This window comes from Cynocephalus volans, chromosome 9 (genome assembly GCF_027409185.1).
Source record: "Cynocephalus volans isolate mCynVol1 chromosome 9, mCynVol1.pri, whole genome shotgun sequence".
NCBI classification, from domain to species: domain Eukaryota; kingdom Metazoa; phylum Chordata; class Mammalia; order Dermoptera; family Cynocephalidae; genus Cynocephalus; species Cynocephalus volans.
Window position 1 is genome coordinate 86,372,893 of NC_084468.1, and position 17,357 is coordinate 86,390,249.

At 38.1% G+C, this 17,357-nt stretch overlaps 1 protein-coding gene across 1 annotated transcript; it reads right to left on the reverse strand.

The window, feature by feature from the left end:
- Positions 1–251: 251 nt before the first annotated feature.
- Positions 252–14,924, reverse strand: LOC134385919 (alcohol dehydrogenase 1C). The gene is made up of 9 exons (XM_063107643.1): positions 14,862–14,924; positions 11,382–11,483; positions 10,627–10,765; positions 8,577–8,664; positions 8,262–8,481; positions 5,964–6,224; positions 3,892–4,027; positions 3,173–3,311; positions 252–566 (listed from the first exon to the last, which is right to left on the reverse strand). The coding sequence occupies exons 1-9, from the start codon at positions 14,877–14,879 to the stop codon at positions 542–544; spliced, it is 1,128 nt and encodes a 375-aa protein (XP_062963713.1). The 5' UTR covers positions 14,880–14,924; the 3' UTR covers positions 252–541.
- Positions 14,925–17,357: the final 2,433 nt, after the last annotated feature.

The following is a 17,357-nucleotide window of genomic DNA, read 5'->3' on the forward strand; positions in this document are numbered from 1 at the left end:
ATAAATGAATGTCTATCCTTCACTGTTCCATAGTTTTTATCTCAGACCTTTGGCGTACTTTATAGAAAGGGAAATACAGACAGTGGAAATAGGTGTAGAAGTAGACCACTTAAAGCCCGATCGTTCATCATGTGTATGTTGGGGGCAAGTGTAGGGTCCCCTCCACTGAGTTTCAACGATTAAGAGTTACAAAGAACAAAAACTTCAGGAAGTCACAAGTATATATATCCTCAATGAAAAAGAGACCATAGTGGAATGATTAAGAAGGAAAGTTTATTGACTTCAATTCCCCAGGAGATATTCAGCACCTTATTGAAAGAGCTGTCTGGTTTGGATTTAACGTTTGAATGAAAATGATTTCACATCAACATTGGTTTCTTCTGGAAAGCCCCCATGTTATGCATGTTATTGATTAATAGATCGATTGATTGATTGATGGCATCTCTGAAGAACAGAGTTAATGAGGTTGACCAGTTGGTGTTCCACGTGACACAGGATGGAGGAGGCAGAAGATGCCACAAGGGCAGACATCTGTACGGTCTCAAAATGTCAGGATGGTGCGGATACTGCAATAGGAAAGAAAAGATATTGTGTTGACATTTAGACGATTCACAGTCTTCCATGGGAGAGTCCAAGGAGCCCTTGAGGTGTCCCAGTGAAAATCTCTCTGTTTTTCCAGCCACTCCATTCTCATTTCTTTGCATTTAGGTCAAGTCAAGTAAAAGGGCAGTTCAACTTTTCCTGCTCTGTCTTGTGTTTTCTCCGATCTTAAGCTCACTCGTAACATCCTGAGTGGCACTGTCATTTAGACTTCAATTCTATGTTATCATCCTTAGGGATTCATTTTTGAAAGCCCATGTGCCTGGCATAATGAGGAATATAATCAACAATGACTACTAATGTGTAATAACGTCCTGCTATTTGCAGATCCTTTTCTTGCATTTTTCAGACCTCAGCCTAAACAACAATGCTACCAGGTGGGCTGTCATATTATTTTCATGTAGAGATTATAAAAGCTGAGACTTAGAGTTGTAACTTGCTCCAGGTCACACACCTCATATGTGGTGTTGAGATTGAAAGGCAGAAACAATGTTGCACAAATTAAGAAGGTAGATAACTTGCAGGAAGGAAGTGATAATTTAAGAATGTTAGGACCATGTTGAAGGTCTAATAGAGCTCTGATACAAAGATGATTAAGGATTCTTAGAAGTAGATAATAAATTTGATTTGATTAGTTCTGAGAGAGTAAAAGATACGTAGATACAGTAGAAAATACAGGACAGTGTACAGAAGAAATTAAAAATAATCTGTAACCCCACAACCTCAGAATAAACATGGTAATATATACTTGAATTTTTATCTATGCTTTCTAGAGATACGTGCATTTTTTATTGTTCTATTTGAAAATACAGAAATATATTGTCTACCGAATTTTAATTTTCTATTTTATGGGTCTAATATGACATCCTGATAATTTCCCAAAGCATTGAAATTATTTCTTTTTACTGACATCATTGATTTTTAATACATTGTTGGAATTTATTTAAACATTCTGTTAATGTTGAACTATTAGGATTATGCCTATTTTTGATACTATATTTCAGGTAAAGATGCTTAAGCATATATACACATAATATATCTATAAACATGTGCTAATTTTTGTAAAACACATTTCTAGAAATACAATTGCCTGGACGAAGTGTCTATGGTTTTTCAGGTTTTGTGATACAAATTACCAATTGCTTTTCCACTACGTTGTAACAATTAATATTACTAGAAGCAGTATGTGAAAGTGCCTGTGTCGCCTTACCCTTACCAATATCAAATATGACTATTTGTAATCTTTTCTTATTGACAAGATTCATTTTATTTTAATATGCACATTCAACTATATGACATTCTGAAGAAGTGAATTTAGTCAAGATCAACAAATTCTTTTGCTGCTCAACACTGCCATTTGGTTTTATCATCTCCATATTTGCCATCATCTTTCCTATCTGAGGATTGTGATGATGATGATGAAGACGATAACTGGCACTGGATGATTAGCGTGTTTCACCTTCTTCTGGATGCACTCTTGAGAAATATTGTGGTTTAATAAGAAGTGAATCGACTTTGCCAGCAAACAGATCTACCTGCATTTGTGGCTCCCCTGAATACCACCTGCGTGATATTAGCCAAGTCATGTCCTTTCTGACTCCCAGTTTTCTCCTCTCTGAGATAGTGAAATTGGGACTGGCATATCAGACTTGTTTGGGAAACACCTGAGACGCTGCCAGTTAGACACTTAGTGGAGCAGCTGGCGCTATGTGGGTGCCAGTTCCTCTCCTTCCTCGGTAATACGTGTCAGATGAAGTATCTGGTTTACTCTGCTATGTGAGTGCCTAGGAAATACTGTCTGAAGTTGAAAACCTCGTGGAGAGAAGTGCTGGGTAGCAGATAAAGCGTGGACCACCGAGCTAGAAGGCAAGGTTAGATTGAACTGCTTGTCACTGGCAGTGCCTCATGCAAATGCAGGTGACAAAATTCATCTTTTAGGTTGTTGCAGTATTAAGTGCTGGAGGCAGGAAATAGAATTGGCTTATTTCATTCTAAGCTTTGGAGAAAACGTAACACTTAAATCTTTAAAACAACGTTTTGTGCCCTTCTGTTTATCATAACTTTGCTTTGTGAAAAATTTGTTGTAAAATGCAAAAAGAAATAATAATCATAGTATTTTTTCAATGGGAAACTGATAGCATCTGTATGGAATGCAATCCTAATGTACTTTCACCCACTCCCACAATGAAAAATATGGGGCTATTGTGAATATGATTTAAATTTATAGCCATTAAATATCAGTCTTATTTAGGTGGCCAGGCAGAGGCCTCAGTGACTCTATGTTATAATTATGATTGTGTGACAGTTCTTTTTAATCAAAAGTGTGTGTTCTCTTGTAAAGAAGGCTGAGTGGCTCTGGTCATTCACAGTCGCTATAACTAACATAATCTGACGTCAGCAGAATAGGACACACAAAACACTGTTCTCAGCCTCTCACAGTGCGATGTTAGAGGTTTCACGTGCAGAGACTGAACCGGTGACGGAAACCAAGACGCTCCGGTTTGTTCTCATCCTCTCCATTTTCATTCTCTGTTCGTCAAACCCCTCCCATAAGAAGAAACTTAAAATCTACCTCTTTCCAGAACGAAGCAGGTCAAATCCTTCATTTATTTTTTCAAAAGGTAAAACATGGGTTATTAATGGATCCAATGAAAACTTCTTAGCCATAAAATCAGCCACAAGTTTAGGAACTGAATCTTTACTCTTAAAACCTGAGAAGAAGACAATGTCACTGTTAGATTCTTCTGGGAAAATGTAGGAGATTTGCAGAGGCGACTTTTGAAATAAAATTAAGATAAAAGTTTATAAAAAGTGCTGCATTCCACAGACTACTATACTGAGGATTATGATTGATAGAGTGCTTCTATATCCTTTGAAGTCTTTAGACTTTAAAAAAATCCCCCCAAATAAGCAAGAGTCCTTAGTTACTAGGCCTGTTATAGAGAATTTACAAAGATGTGATTATGCCCCAAATTAAGGAGTGCTGTACAAGGAGTGTACACATGTATTATCGCTTTAGGTTTATTGGGGAATTTTGGTGCCTTATGCAGTTATGAGTATCAAAAGAGGTGATGCTGAAATGACCTAATTAGTTTGTGGGAACACCAGAAAAACCTGTCCTAGTACCTTCTGTCTGCATTAGTTCCACATCTAGTTGATTAAGAGCCTATAGGTATAACAGGAATTTTAAGTTGGTTTTGACCACATTGCTTTTCAAAACCTGGACTGCCATTTGTAAAAGAAAAAAGTCTGATATTAATAAGAATTTGACCATTGAGCCTAACTACATACCACCAAAAACTGCTCCTTTCCAGGTGCGTCCCGTCAATAGCAGCGCTGGGTTCACTGAGAGGCTTTGGGAATCAGGAGGTACTCCTACAATGACACTTGTGCCACATGCCTCATGACAGCATAAGAGGGCAGCCAGCTGGAATAAAATCATTAGTTAGCATCTTTAAAGTGGACTCTCTGACAGTCCCTACTCATGCTACACAGAATCATGTGCTATTGACCTAGCTAGAGTGTCAATGTGTGCAGGGAAGAGATTATGTCTTTTGCTTCTTCATTTCCCTTGGTGCCGAGGATAGTGCTGTGGCTTTAGGAAATGCCCGGAAAGCATTTTTTGAATGAAAGAATGGATTAATGAATACTGGTGTTTTAACTCATTTCTTAGAAAGGGGCAAACTTCATGACAAATGTGTATAATTCTGGTTTCTGAAATAGGGCGCTGTTTCATCACCACATGATTCTCAGGCAGTACAAGGAGTTGGTTCATTCATTTTTCATTCTTTTAATAGGGAGAGATTTTGAACATGGTACTTTGAACTGCATATTGTGATGGTGAACAAGATATAATGATCAAAAATATTCTCTTATCCATTTGATGTTCTCCCTTCTTCATGGACAGCTATTTTACTCTCCGCTTCTAGGACATGTTTTAAATGTTGTATTTCCCTCTCCAAAATGTATACTGGTTTTACTTTAAACTGCATCTATTAATCTGGAATCTCAAAATATAGTTGACAAAGACTCCTCCCCGTAGCCAGGGTTTTGAGCATATTCTGTAGTAAGAAAATGATTTCGGATCCCCGAATTTACATAATGATTAGTCCTTTGGGTTTGAATTATGACATTTCAAAGAACAGATATTCGCAAAACTTGTGGCTATCAGATATTTGGTTTCTTCCAGTAAAGTAACAATCCAGTTCCCTATGAGAAAATGTAGGGAAAACAATTGAAAACGACCACAAGGAGAAAAGCGACAGCCTCAGAAATAGGTGGTCTCTCTTGGAACTTCACTCGTCTGTGGGTATCGTCCCAGCGCAGGCTGCTGCAGCTTCCCCTCAGGGTGCTGCTCCCATTACTAGCACTGCTGGGACTTGCTGGAGAACCTCAACAATGGGGACGTGTCGGTCTCTGGGGACTTTTCAACAGGAGTTTGGTTAGGTGAAAATAATTTGGTTATTTGAAAGATAGCTAGAAATTTGTTTAGGTGGTCTGGTTTGGTTAAGTGAAAGATAGCTAGAAATATGTTCCCCATCAAAATGGATGGTTTGTGATTATATGAAACTAAGATCATATATATTCAAAGATGATGTGTGCATTGCAGTATTGGAAATAGCATTTCCTATCAATAACACCAGCTGACATTTACTAAGGGCTTAGCACATGACAGGTGGCATTTGGTTAAGTATTTTATACACATAATTTCATGTAATTTACAAACACTGCTAAAAAATATGTTTCTAGTAATTTGGCGGCTGGTAAAATCTGTTGACTTTCTGAAGTCTTCAGTCCAGCATAGAGATTGGGTGCAAGCCACGTGGTAGGCTCTGTGCTGTCTGGGTGGTAAAATAGAGTGATACACGAAAGCAGTCACTTTCTTTAGGACATATTTTCCTTAATTTAAGTACTACTTGGCCTAAAATGCCTCATTTTTTTGGGCCAGATAAATGAGAAAAAACCAGAATTCATTAAAACATATAAAAATTATCAAACTAGTTTTGTGAAGAATGTGGGAGAAAATAAAACTTGCCATATGAGAACAGAATTGATACTATTTATATTTACTTGAGTTTGAATGTTTTTACTAAAAATTTATAATGGAAATCTTAAGGGCTTAATTGAAAATAACAAGCCCTTTTCTCTGTTTAAAAAGGAACTATTAGTTGAGACAGGATTGTTTATTTTACAGAATGAAAGATTTCTCAAAAATAAATGAAACAATCCAGTTAACAAAGAAGAGATGAAAAATTGACATTCAACTCTTAAAAATATTCTTTATACATAATATTTACATTCTGCTTCTTAAGCATACTCCAGATTGCAGAAGGAGAAATCTCTAGGCATGTTATGGTACATACCATGGTGTCAAGCCGACCAATGACTTCAAAGGAAAAATCCACACCTCCATCGGTCATTTCCTTTAGCACCTCCTGGATGGGTTTCTTGTAGTCTTGAGGGTTGATGCACTCAGTGGCCCCCACCTCTCTGGCCTTTGCAAATTTGTCCTTGTTGATGTCCACTGCAATGATCCTGGATGCTCCAGCTGCTTTACAGCCCATGATAGTGGACAGACCCACTCCTCCCAGGCCAAACACAGCACAGGTGGAGCCCTGGGTGACCTGTGTTTTCAGAAAATGCACAGATGGATCAAGTAATGATTGTTACAAGCTGCCTAGCTTTGTAAATAGCTGTGCCTTGTCCATTATCAGGAGTTACTCAGAATGTGACAGAATGTGATGTTCATCCTGCTGTCATACTTCTCTGGGCTTCAGTTGGTTCATAATTAAATTGAGGAGGTTGAACTAGTTCAGTGGTTCTCATACTTCTTTAAACATTAGACTCATCCCGGGAGCTTTAAAAAATTTCAGTGTCCAGTTAGTAGCCCCCCAGAATATCTGTAGATGGAACACAGTCCCTGTAGAACTCCAGTGGGAAACCCAGGCTGGGAACCAGTGGGCTGGGTGAACTTTGAACTCTAAAGTCAGTGACTACAATCTTGAAGAAAATCTCAATGGCTAAAATCCATGTATAGCTAGCTTCACTGTCTCATGCACACACAAAGACAATTTTCAGAAAATGGAATAAATGGAAAACGTTACTCCAAGTGACTGAAAAATAATACAACCAAACTCTCAATAATTCACTCCTTGGCTGATTAACTTTGAACAGTCATGACCAATATGATGAGAGCAGAAATTAGCTTTGACACATTGAAGAGTTGTTTTTAGCTTAATGCAAAGCTCAAACAAGGGAAATTCATCATATAACTTTGACATAATGGGAGGGTACTTCAAAACGTTCATGGAAAGATTTGTATTGTCTTTTAATTGTATTTTTCATAATCTTTTTGAAGTACTCTTATATGTCTTGAAACCAATGTGATCTTCATGGATCCTTATCCCTGCTTTTAAAAATGCACTAATGAAACTAATGCAGCAAAAGTTGATCTGTATTTTAAGAGTGAATTAAACTTATTATCATGAGTACTGTCAGATTCTGCTGTGTGGGCAAAGTCACTTAGACCACCTGCTCCACCAGAAGAGACAATTGTCTCAAGGGACTCAGTGCTAAAGTCATAGAAATTTAGAAAATATGTGATCTAATGGTTTACATTGCCTAGGGACTGTTTAATAAACCTAGTCATCTCTGGTCAGCTTTTAGAGAAGGTAAAATGCTGTTACTGTTCTGTGTTCTCACTGTTACATTCCCTTAAGGGTGTCTATGCACTCATTCATTCACCAAATGTCATTAAATACTTTGAGGTATAATACCACTTTCCACTTTCCTAAGAAAAATGCGAGGCTTGTGTCTGTGATTTAAAAGTGCTAGTGATTAAGTATTACAATTTAACATTCAGTAGGAGATCTGAGAAAGATATTCTAGTCTCAGCTCTTATAGTAACCAGCTGTGAGATTTTGGGAAAATAGCTTTGTGTCTGTTACACAAAATGAAAGATACTATTAGATTTTCAACGTTCTGGGAATAGGGGCCCTTAAGGAATGTTGCCTTGAAATTTACTACTTCTGAAGTGTATGTGTGTGTATGTCTGAGTGTGTGTGTGTGTTCATGCCAAAGGAGGACATGTACCAGTGAAATCCCATAGTAAGTGGAAGAAATGCATAGTTGAAGATCCGTTTATTCTCTTCATAAGAATCCACAGAGTGGGCAACCTTCAGTTTGCAGGTGTATCAGGTTAGGATTTGGAATCTACTTTTGATCCTAATTCTATGAGTGAGAGCCCATGGACTAGATGCTCCTGAAAGGCAAACACTTCATTTCATTTACTTTTGCTGCCTCAGAACTTAGCAGAATGTTCTCTACCTAATGCATGTGGAGGTGCTCTCTAACTGTAGAATGAATGACTATATGATTTCCCAGTCCCCAAATTTAATAGTCCCAGAAAGAACAAATATAGAAGAACAGTTACTGAAAATTAAATCTTTACTTTTTCTTAATTAAGTATCAACAACTTTTCATCTGTGATGAATCGTGACTTTTCAAGGACAGACTCTCAATTCTTTGGGGGCCATTTTTAAATTCATAATCCATACCCCACATCAATGAAGAATCATCTCTGAGTCTTGTTAGCAATTTCTTCCCCTTCTGTTTCTGAACAGTCTGAGTGCAACTGATTCTACGGCCATAGTCATTCCTACCTTGGCAACTTTGACGGCAGACCCATAACCAGTTGAAAATCCACAGCCGATGAGGCAGACTTTCTCCAGCGGTGAGGCTGCATCAACTTTGGCCACTGCATTCTCATCCACCACTGTGTACTGAGAGAAGGTGCTGACACCCAGGAAGTGGTGGACGTGCTTCCCTCTGCAGGTGAACCTGGTGGTGCCATCCTGCATGGTTCCACGAGGGTTGCCTAGACTGGTCAGTGGAACACACAGACACACGAGGGCATTTCAGGAGCACAACTAATGTGCCAACTCATGAGCTATGCAAGGAGAATATTAGAAACTTACTCATTTTTCAAGCAGTAGTTGCTTTCTGGGTGTTTACAAATTCTACATTTTCCACACTGGGGACTAAAGAGTGGGATGACTTTGTCACCTGGAAGGATATAAAAGAAATTCATCTTAAATTTCTATCCAGGAATTAATAGAGCAAAGACTTAAAGCTAATGTGTATATGTATATAATAGTGTGTCTTTGAAAAGGCTCCAAGACTTAGGGTCCAATCACAACTATGTCATTGGTCATTGCCTGCCAATATTGTTATCAGTTTGAGTTTTTATATGCCTGAACATTTCCAAAGAGGAAATGCAAATGCGGAAAACAAAATGGATTTGAAAAATTTATTTCCTATATTAGCAGTAAACTCTTATCGCTTACCTTTATTTCTCCTGGGGCCTTTACACACATAAACTCATTTAATCCTATATTAATAAACCTTAAGTATTCTCAGTGCAATTATAAATATAAGTTTTGGTTGCAAGTGGGATGACATAATTCCACTTGATGTTGGGGAGAGCTGGTATTTGGTAGTATTTGGGTTACAATGAAAATCAGAATTTCAATAACCAATAATTGGCTTTTCAAGGTGAATATTTTTATTATAAAGTGAATGCTTTTTTCCAAATCTTAGTTCATTTTTGAAGAAAACTAACAAAAGTAGAACAAAGAAGAATTCAAAAATTTCTTTAAAAGGCCAACCGTCAACAATGAATTAGGAACTTTCTTTTTTTTAATGAGTATTTATTTATTTATTAATTGTATTGTATTGTATTGATTATGTGTATTCATGGGGCACCAGGTTGACCTTCCTCACTTGTAAACAAGAGGTGATGATTAGATCAATACTATCAGCATGCCCATTACCACAAATTGCAATTGTTCCACGTGTCTCTTACCCATCCTCTCTCTGAGGTCCCTTTTGCTCCTCCTGTTGACCCCCGACACTTTCTTTTGGGATAAGAAAGAACTGATCTTCAAGAGTTTTTAGCTAATAATTTATGATTATGTATTTTTCTTACTAAGATGGAGAAAGAAGGGATTAATATAAGGCGTCATATTATAATTAACTTATTTCTAACTAAAAGAAGTAATAAGAGCTGAAACTCAAGCTAGACAGATTATTATGTTCTGTTCACAGTTTAAGTATTTGTTAAAGGGGAAGGAGGAAACTACTGGATAAAGTGATTTTTAGAATAAAACATCATTTTTACTTTTAATCATTGGTGCTACCTATACCACCAGACTAAGAAAAATGCTTGGCCCATCACATCTTATAGACAAAATTTATGTAAGGATGATGGCATGGAAACTTGCTATTTATTCACCATCAATCTCTAAAAATATCTATATTAATGTACCATTTAATTAGGATAAATAAATACTGAAGATAAAATATGTAGTAATTTGTAACCAGTCACATTTAACTATAGCTAAAGGTAATAAAGACATTGTTGATGGCCAGATGCCTTCTGCTATGTTTCTTTACTTCCTTCCATCTACTCTGTTTCATTGGTTCCATGTTCTAGAAACAAAGGCCGAATTGGAAGAGAAAATTAGTACATGGGCTCCTCTTACCTCCTATGACAAGATGACATTGATTCAGTTATAGCCTCACAGACACTATTTTGTGAACTTTGCCCAGACTGTTTTCATACAGTGATCTGGGGACTCAGAACAGAAGCTTCTGCTGTTTCCCTTGTCCCCCCTGTGATTCTGTTCGGGCCCTGACAGAAGACAGAGCTCAGCACCACTACCATGGATGATACTAGATTACGAACTCCACAGTGGCAGGCACTGTGTCTCTTTGATCCTCATGTGCTCCCAGGTCCGAAGCTGGCACCGGGCATCTAGTAGATCCTCAATGCAGAATCGCTGCAGGAGAGAATGCACGAGTGTTGAATGCGTGTGTGCCTGAGCCGGGCAGGGAGAGAGGGAAGGAGGAAAGCCCTCAAGTCCCAGCTTTGCCACGACCGTGTGCAGGTGGATCCATTGCTCATTGCCTGTTTTCTCATCTCAGGTTCCTGCATCACGGCACGTCCCCTGAGTGTGACTTCTGTACCTGGTTTTACTGTAGTCACCCCTTCTCCAATGCTCTCCACGATGCCCGCTGCCTCATGGCCTAGAATCACAGGGAGAGGTGAGACAAAGTTTCCACTAACTACATGGTCATCTGAGCGACATATTCCAGCGGCCACCATCTACAAAGTAAAGAGAAGATGATTAGAATCAAAAATGATTATGACACTCTAGTGAATATAACATACTCAGTTTCCTGAAATTGGTCTTCTGTAGAGTTTTCAGGAGTTTTACTTGTAATTCCTACTCTTCCAAAAAACAAAACATTGAGTTTATCTCCAAGATTATCTAATCTAAAACAATCCTTTACCATCTTTTTCTTATTTCAGCAATTTGGAATAATCTGTGAAATAATTGACCCTAAAATATTTGTCTTACAAAATATAAAAGAATGTGTGCATTTTTATAGAAGTAGAAATTGTAAATTAACAAGAAAATATCTAATGTTAATCGACGTTGGATTTTTGATGTATATCCCCTTATATATATATTTTTTCTGTACAAACACATAAATTCTCTTTTATTTCACTGGATTTATACTGTACATACTCTTTCATAATCACTTTTTAAAAAATTTAATTTCTATTTATATCTTTACTTGACAGCAAATGTAATTCCACTGTCGGGACGGCCATGTAGAAGGTTCTTCATAATACATTTTTGATGTTTTTACATTTTGATGTTATTACCTGAAAATTTAAAACCTAAAATTAAAGAGAGGTAAAGTAGTTGGTTTACCTTGATACGAACTTCATAGGCCTTAGGAGGTGCGACCTCCACCTCCTCAATGGAAAACGGTTTCTTTACTTCCCATAGCACAGCTGCTTTGCATTTTATTACCTGGAAAATTAAACAGAAAGATGATACCAGTAGTTCCCCACAATAGTGTCTTTTCCACTATGTACATGCAACACTTAGCCCCATATCTGGTACCCAACAAATGTTTCATAGAAATGAACATGTCTGCTTTATGAAGAGAATAAAAATACCTTTTAAAAAATGTGGAAAGCAGTATATGGACGAATTGAAAGAACACACTGTACCCCACAAATATGTGCAAGTAGATGTTAAAATTTAAAAAAGTAAAGCAATAATATAAGGGAAACGGAATCAAGTGTAATAAGACATTGAGATAAAATGGAATATGTACTTTTACACCACATTTTATGTTGTTTTCTCCAAAGGAGTTTATTCCTGATATTTCTTAATGCTGTCCTGAAATTGGCCCATTATCCATAATTTTAGCTTGTAGGTGAACTTGTAAGTCACCATGATTTGGGGACACGGTCAGTGTCTGTTCAGACAAAATTTGTTGCTCCTTTGCTCAATGTTCCGATTAAGCCAAAGGATCTAACAGTTACATCCTTGCCTTCCTGCCTAGGGTGGCTTCTCTTTCTCTCTCTGACTATTCTCCTTTTATTTGCTCTGCTCACCACTTCTGTGTGCTACTCATTTGCATCCATCATTTGAAACTTAGCTTTGGCAGCCTGTTCTGTTATCTAATTTATGTGTGGAGACTCCTTCCAGATATATTTGAGCCAAAAATTGCAGAGGTTAAAGCTCACGGCGTGTGGGTGTGCATGTGTGTGTGTGCACATAAACACACACTCACCCACACACATACATTTCAAAACTGGAGACTGTTTGAATTTCTTGCTAGCACAGCATACTCATAGACGTTCTTAAAGAGAAAAGTTAAACATATTTTCAATGCTTGGGAATATACCATAAAATCTGCCTTCATTGTTTAAACCATTTACATTAGGAGAGCTTTTTTCCAGTGAGAATTGACATAATTGCAAATATGATTTAAAATTCAACGGAAATTTATTCTTGTCCAGTTCATTTTCAATTCAATATCTTTGTCGATTTTTTCCACACTACAGGGTGTTCGCCATGGTCCATGATAAAATATGAGAGCTCTTGGAAATAATATACTGACTCGAGTAGTGGGTAGGTCCTGAGTATCGGGTGCCTATGATTGGCAGGCATGTCGTGGTCTGATTCAGTTGAGTCACACACTTTAAAGATATTTAAACCTCACAAGGAGTCACAAAACTGGCTGTCCGGAGAATTAAGATGAATCCAGCCTTGCATTTTCACCACCCCATGGTAGGGAAAAGTTAAGAAAGGTCAAAGAACAACCACCACAACAATATTGATAGCAGTTACTATCATTTGTTCACTTATTTCTATGTACCAGGCACTAGTCTATGTGCTTCATGATTTTAATTTATGAAGTTCTCAGAACGACCTCACGAAGCAGATGTTAGTGTCCATCACTTGAGGACAATAAAATGCAGGAAGGTAAACGTACATGAAGTGTTATCCGAAGCTAAGTCACTGACGTTGCACCAGAGCGGGGAGCACTGACCGCCTCTCTCAGCACTTACCATTGTCATTACTACACTTGGCTCACACTTCTGCTCTATGAACTCATTGTTTCTTTCAAGCTGAGTTTTGGGAGATTTAGTTTTTCCTTTCTCTAACTATTTCTCATTGGGAGAATATGACATTGTAGATACTAATCAGTAATTAATAAAAATGAAGTGAGTTAGAATGAGGACACAATCACAGACTCCCGATTTCCAGTCAATCTTGTTGATATGAACCTGTTGTGCCTCACAGTATGCATAGAAACGTCAGAACCTTTAAATGGAGTTATCATAGTGAGATACTTGACTGCATGATCCACTCCTAACCCAACAAATGTACTGGAAATGATTGCACAATCTTTGGTAACTAAGCAGTTAAAAAACATGAATTGACTATGCTGAATAGCCGTATGTATTTCTCTGCACCTGTAAACCCATTGAACAAAGAAGATTATTTCATGGAAGGGTTAGAACCAAATATCTACATTCCTAATAAGTGATTTAAATTGTATTAGCATCAATATCCAAAAGACTGTGAACGATAAATGCTGGCGAGGTTGTGGAGAAAAAGGAACTCTCATACATTGTTGGTGGGATTGCAAAATGGTGCAGGCTCTAGGGAAAATGGTATGGAGGTTCCTCAAGCAATTGCAGATAGATCTACCACATGACCCACCTATTCCACTGCTGGGAATATACCCAGAAGAATGGAAATCATCAAGTCGAAGGTATACCTGTTCCCCAATGTTCATCGCAGCACTCTTTACAATAGCTAAGAGTTGGAACCAGCCCAAATGTCCATCATCAGATGAGTGGATACGGAAAATGTGGTACATCTACACAATGGAATACTACTGCTATAAAGAAGAATGAAATACTGCCATTTGCAACGACGTGGATGGACTTAGAGAGAATTATATTAAGTGAAACAAGTCAGGCACAGAAAGAGAAATATCACATGTCCTCACTTATTTGTGGGAGCCAAAAATAAATAAACAAATACACAAAAAATGGGGGTGGGGAGGGAAGAAGACACAACAATTACAATTCCTTGAAGTTGATACGACAAGCAAACAGATATGAGGTTGTTGGGAGAGAGGGGGGAAAGGGAGGTGGCAGGGAGGTTTTGGTAATTGGCCACAATAATCAACCACATTGTATATTGAAAAAATAAAATAAAATAAATTGTATTAGTATCAAGCAGCTATATAATCATGGTGACTTTCATATGGAGAACATACTGTTCAGTAGGATTTTTGTGAAAATTGCGTGAATTGTGCCATACTGGACTCCTTTCAACCAGAATGTGAGTTTTGACATTGTCTTGTTTAACTTATGATTCTAATGCTTTGAGATCAATATGCCTTTTGTAAAAGATTTTATAGTATGGTTAAAAGGATATTCTAAAATCCTCTGAATCAAATTCTTCTCCTAAAACTTCTGTCAGACTTAACTTTTCTCTGTTCATAAAAATAATATGATTACAGACAATCATTTAAAGTATGATTCCTAAGTATGATGATAACTACTTGATTAGAGACTAATAATTTTAGATTCACAGTCACAACTCCTTTGGAATAAACGGTCACTTCAACTACTGAAAATTTGCTTAATGTGAAAAATAAAGACTTTAATAGATACAGATTCTATATATTCTGACTAAAGATATTTAGATATTGTAGTTCAGTATACAGTACATATTGTAGCACAGATTGCATACTGTATTTTACTATACCTTATTTCTAATTGAGATAATAATTTGAAATTATTTATCAAATACTTTATCCCTTTCTTTATTATGTTAATCACAATATATGTTCAGTAGTAAAATCTTTTAGCTTACTTTTCCTGCTGTGCTCATGTTGTTTCCGTGTTCCTGCACACCAGGAGATGAATCCTGCAGATGTCCTCCTGGACCCAGCACATGAATATATACTGCACAGTTAAGTTGTTTGCTTGCCCAATTGCACATGTGATCTGGTTCTCTAAGCCACACCCATCAGCTATTCTCAGACCAAGTGAAATCAGGAAGAAAAGGGCCCTGAATGACTTCAACCTTAACTCTGTAACATGTCCTTTTATTTTCACTAGGTTAAATATTTCTCTACATGTTAACATTAATCTTTCCCCTCTCTCACCCCTTATCTCTCTCTCTAAGATTTCATGTTTTTCCTCTCTCCGTCTTACATAAGTCATTCGGAGTTCTGTTTTTGCTTTCTCGTGGCCTGCTCTTGTCTCTGAGCTTGAATCCACAGGTGCAGTTAGGAAGGAGAAGGAAGCAGGACCGATGAGTAGGACACAGGTAGTGGAGCCAGAGGAGCGAGTTTGATCCAGCACTTCCTTCACTAGTGGAGTCAGACACCCCGTCAGTCACAGCAGAGGGGCTCACCGTCCCTGGCATTTCTGTTCCATGCAATAGCAGCCAGCACCGACTGACCACCTCCCTGTGCCCGGCACTGAGCTGGGTCCAGTAGGTGGCAGAGATAAATAAGAGATGGCCTCTACCCATGCCCGAACACAGTGTTGGGCTGTGGTTATGGCATGCCTGTGGGATCAGACAGACCCTATCCCTTACTAGCTGTGTGAGCTTTCTCCTCAGAAAAAATTTAACATGTTGTTATTTTCCACAAAACTCATAGATTATTACTAGCAATATCTCACCTTCCCAGGGTGCTTACTGTGCTAGGTGAGGTGCCCGCATGGCCTCACCTAATTCATCTCTTAGGTTTAACATGTGGGGAGACGGAGCATGATGGCTGAAAAGAGGTGCCTGGGTGTTTTCCTCCCACAGAAAAGGACCAGAACAGCTAACAGATAGCTCAGTACTGATGCGAGTGTCTGTGGGAGAGCCCAGGAGTGCCACACGATATCGCACATCGTCCACACCGGTAAAAATCTGGGAGCTCCAACAGCAGGTAGTGTCCCGTGATGTTCTCTTAGGGATATTCTGAAGCTGCTTTGACCCTGAGTATCTCCTTCAGCATCTACGACAGAAAAATGAAATGTTTACTGCATGTACGTGGAACTTCACAGTTGACAAAGCCCTTTCACTAGCATCATCCCATGTAAACTTCATAAAGCTGTAAGGGGTTGGTAGAGGAATTTTTTTAAAAACCTAGATGGACAGGCCGAGACATTGAGTGGCTCACTGAAGGTCACATAGTAAGTGGCAAATCATTTTGCTCTGTGTCTAGGGTCCTTTCCTCAATGTAGGGTTGTAACAAAGCAAGAAATAAGTCTTTTGAGGACAGCCATTAACTCCTCTGAATATGGGTCAACTTTTCATTACACATTTAGAGAGAAAGCTCAAAATGCCAACCTTCCTCTGAGAGTGGGAAAACATTAATAAATAGGGGCCATAGCTTTTACATATCCAGATATTAGAGTCATTCTAGCACGATTGGCTAGACTTAAGGCATGGTAGTTAGTAGAAAAGTTCCAGATTGAAAATAACTTGCAAAAATGTACATCTGTATATGTGTGTGTGTAAATCGACTTACAAAATATATTGCTGTAGGTTTTGTGCCATTTCTTATTTACCCATTCAAGCTGATGTTTTCACAGCTGCTTTTATCCTGTCCCCACAGTTCATGCCACCGTATTATTTTTAATCACCTTATGCCTCATGTTCAGTCAATTGTAATCATTAACTAACACTATTTAATCAATAAGGCACATTCATGAATAAAAATTAAAGGTTATTTGAACATGATTCCAGGAATAGTTCTGTCTCACATTTAGTGTTTGAACCTCGTATCTATCACATGAAGCATGAGACCTCCTTTTATTCAAAAGAACAATTTTGCATTTACTGCAAGCAAATAGTATAAAAGGAGTAAAACGGGCCGAGCCCGTGGCGCACTTGGTAGAGTGCTGCGCTGGGAGCGCGGCGACGCTCTCGCCGCGGGTTCGGATCCCATATAGGACTGATCGGTGCACTCACTGGCTGAGTGCCGGTCACGAAAAAACGACAAAAAAAAAAAAAAAAAGAAATATTTAAAAAAAAAAGGAGTAAAACACTTCCCTTCACTGTGTGAAAGTGTGTGATATTTCCTTTGAGTTAGTAAGAAATCTCATAGATTTCGAAGTTCTGGATCTTCTCCTCTTATAAATGAATGTCTATCCTTCACTGTTCCATAGTTTTTATCTCAGAGCTTTGGCGTATTTCATAGAAAGGGAAATACAGACAGTGGAAATAGGTGTAGAAGTAGACCACTTAAAGCCCGATCGTTCATCATGTGTATGTTGGGGGCAAGTGTAGGGTCCCCTCCACTGAGTTTCAACGACTGAGAGTTACAAAGAACAAAAACTTCAGGAAGTCACAAGGAATATATGTCCT

Bases quoted from the DNA above. Each gene is read 5' to 3' on its own strand.
- LOC134385919 (XM_063107643.1), bottom strand. The intron at 8,665-10,626 runs GTACAGAAGTCA...ATATCCTTCCAG, and splicing joins GGTGACTACAGTAAAACCAG to GTGACAAAGTCATCCCACTC. The intron at 6,225-8,261 runs GTAGGAATGACT...CTGAAAACACAG, and splicing joins CTGCCGTCAAAGTTGCCAAG to GTCACCCAGGGCTCCACCTG.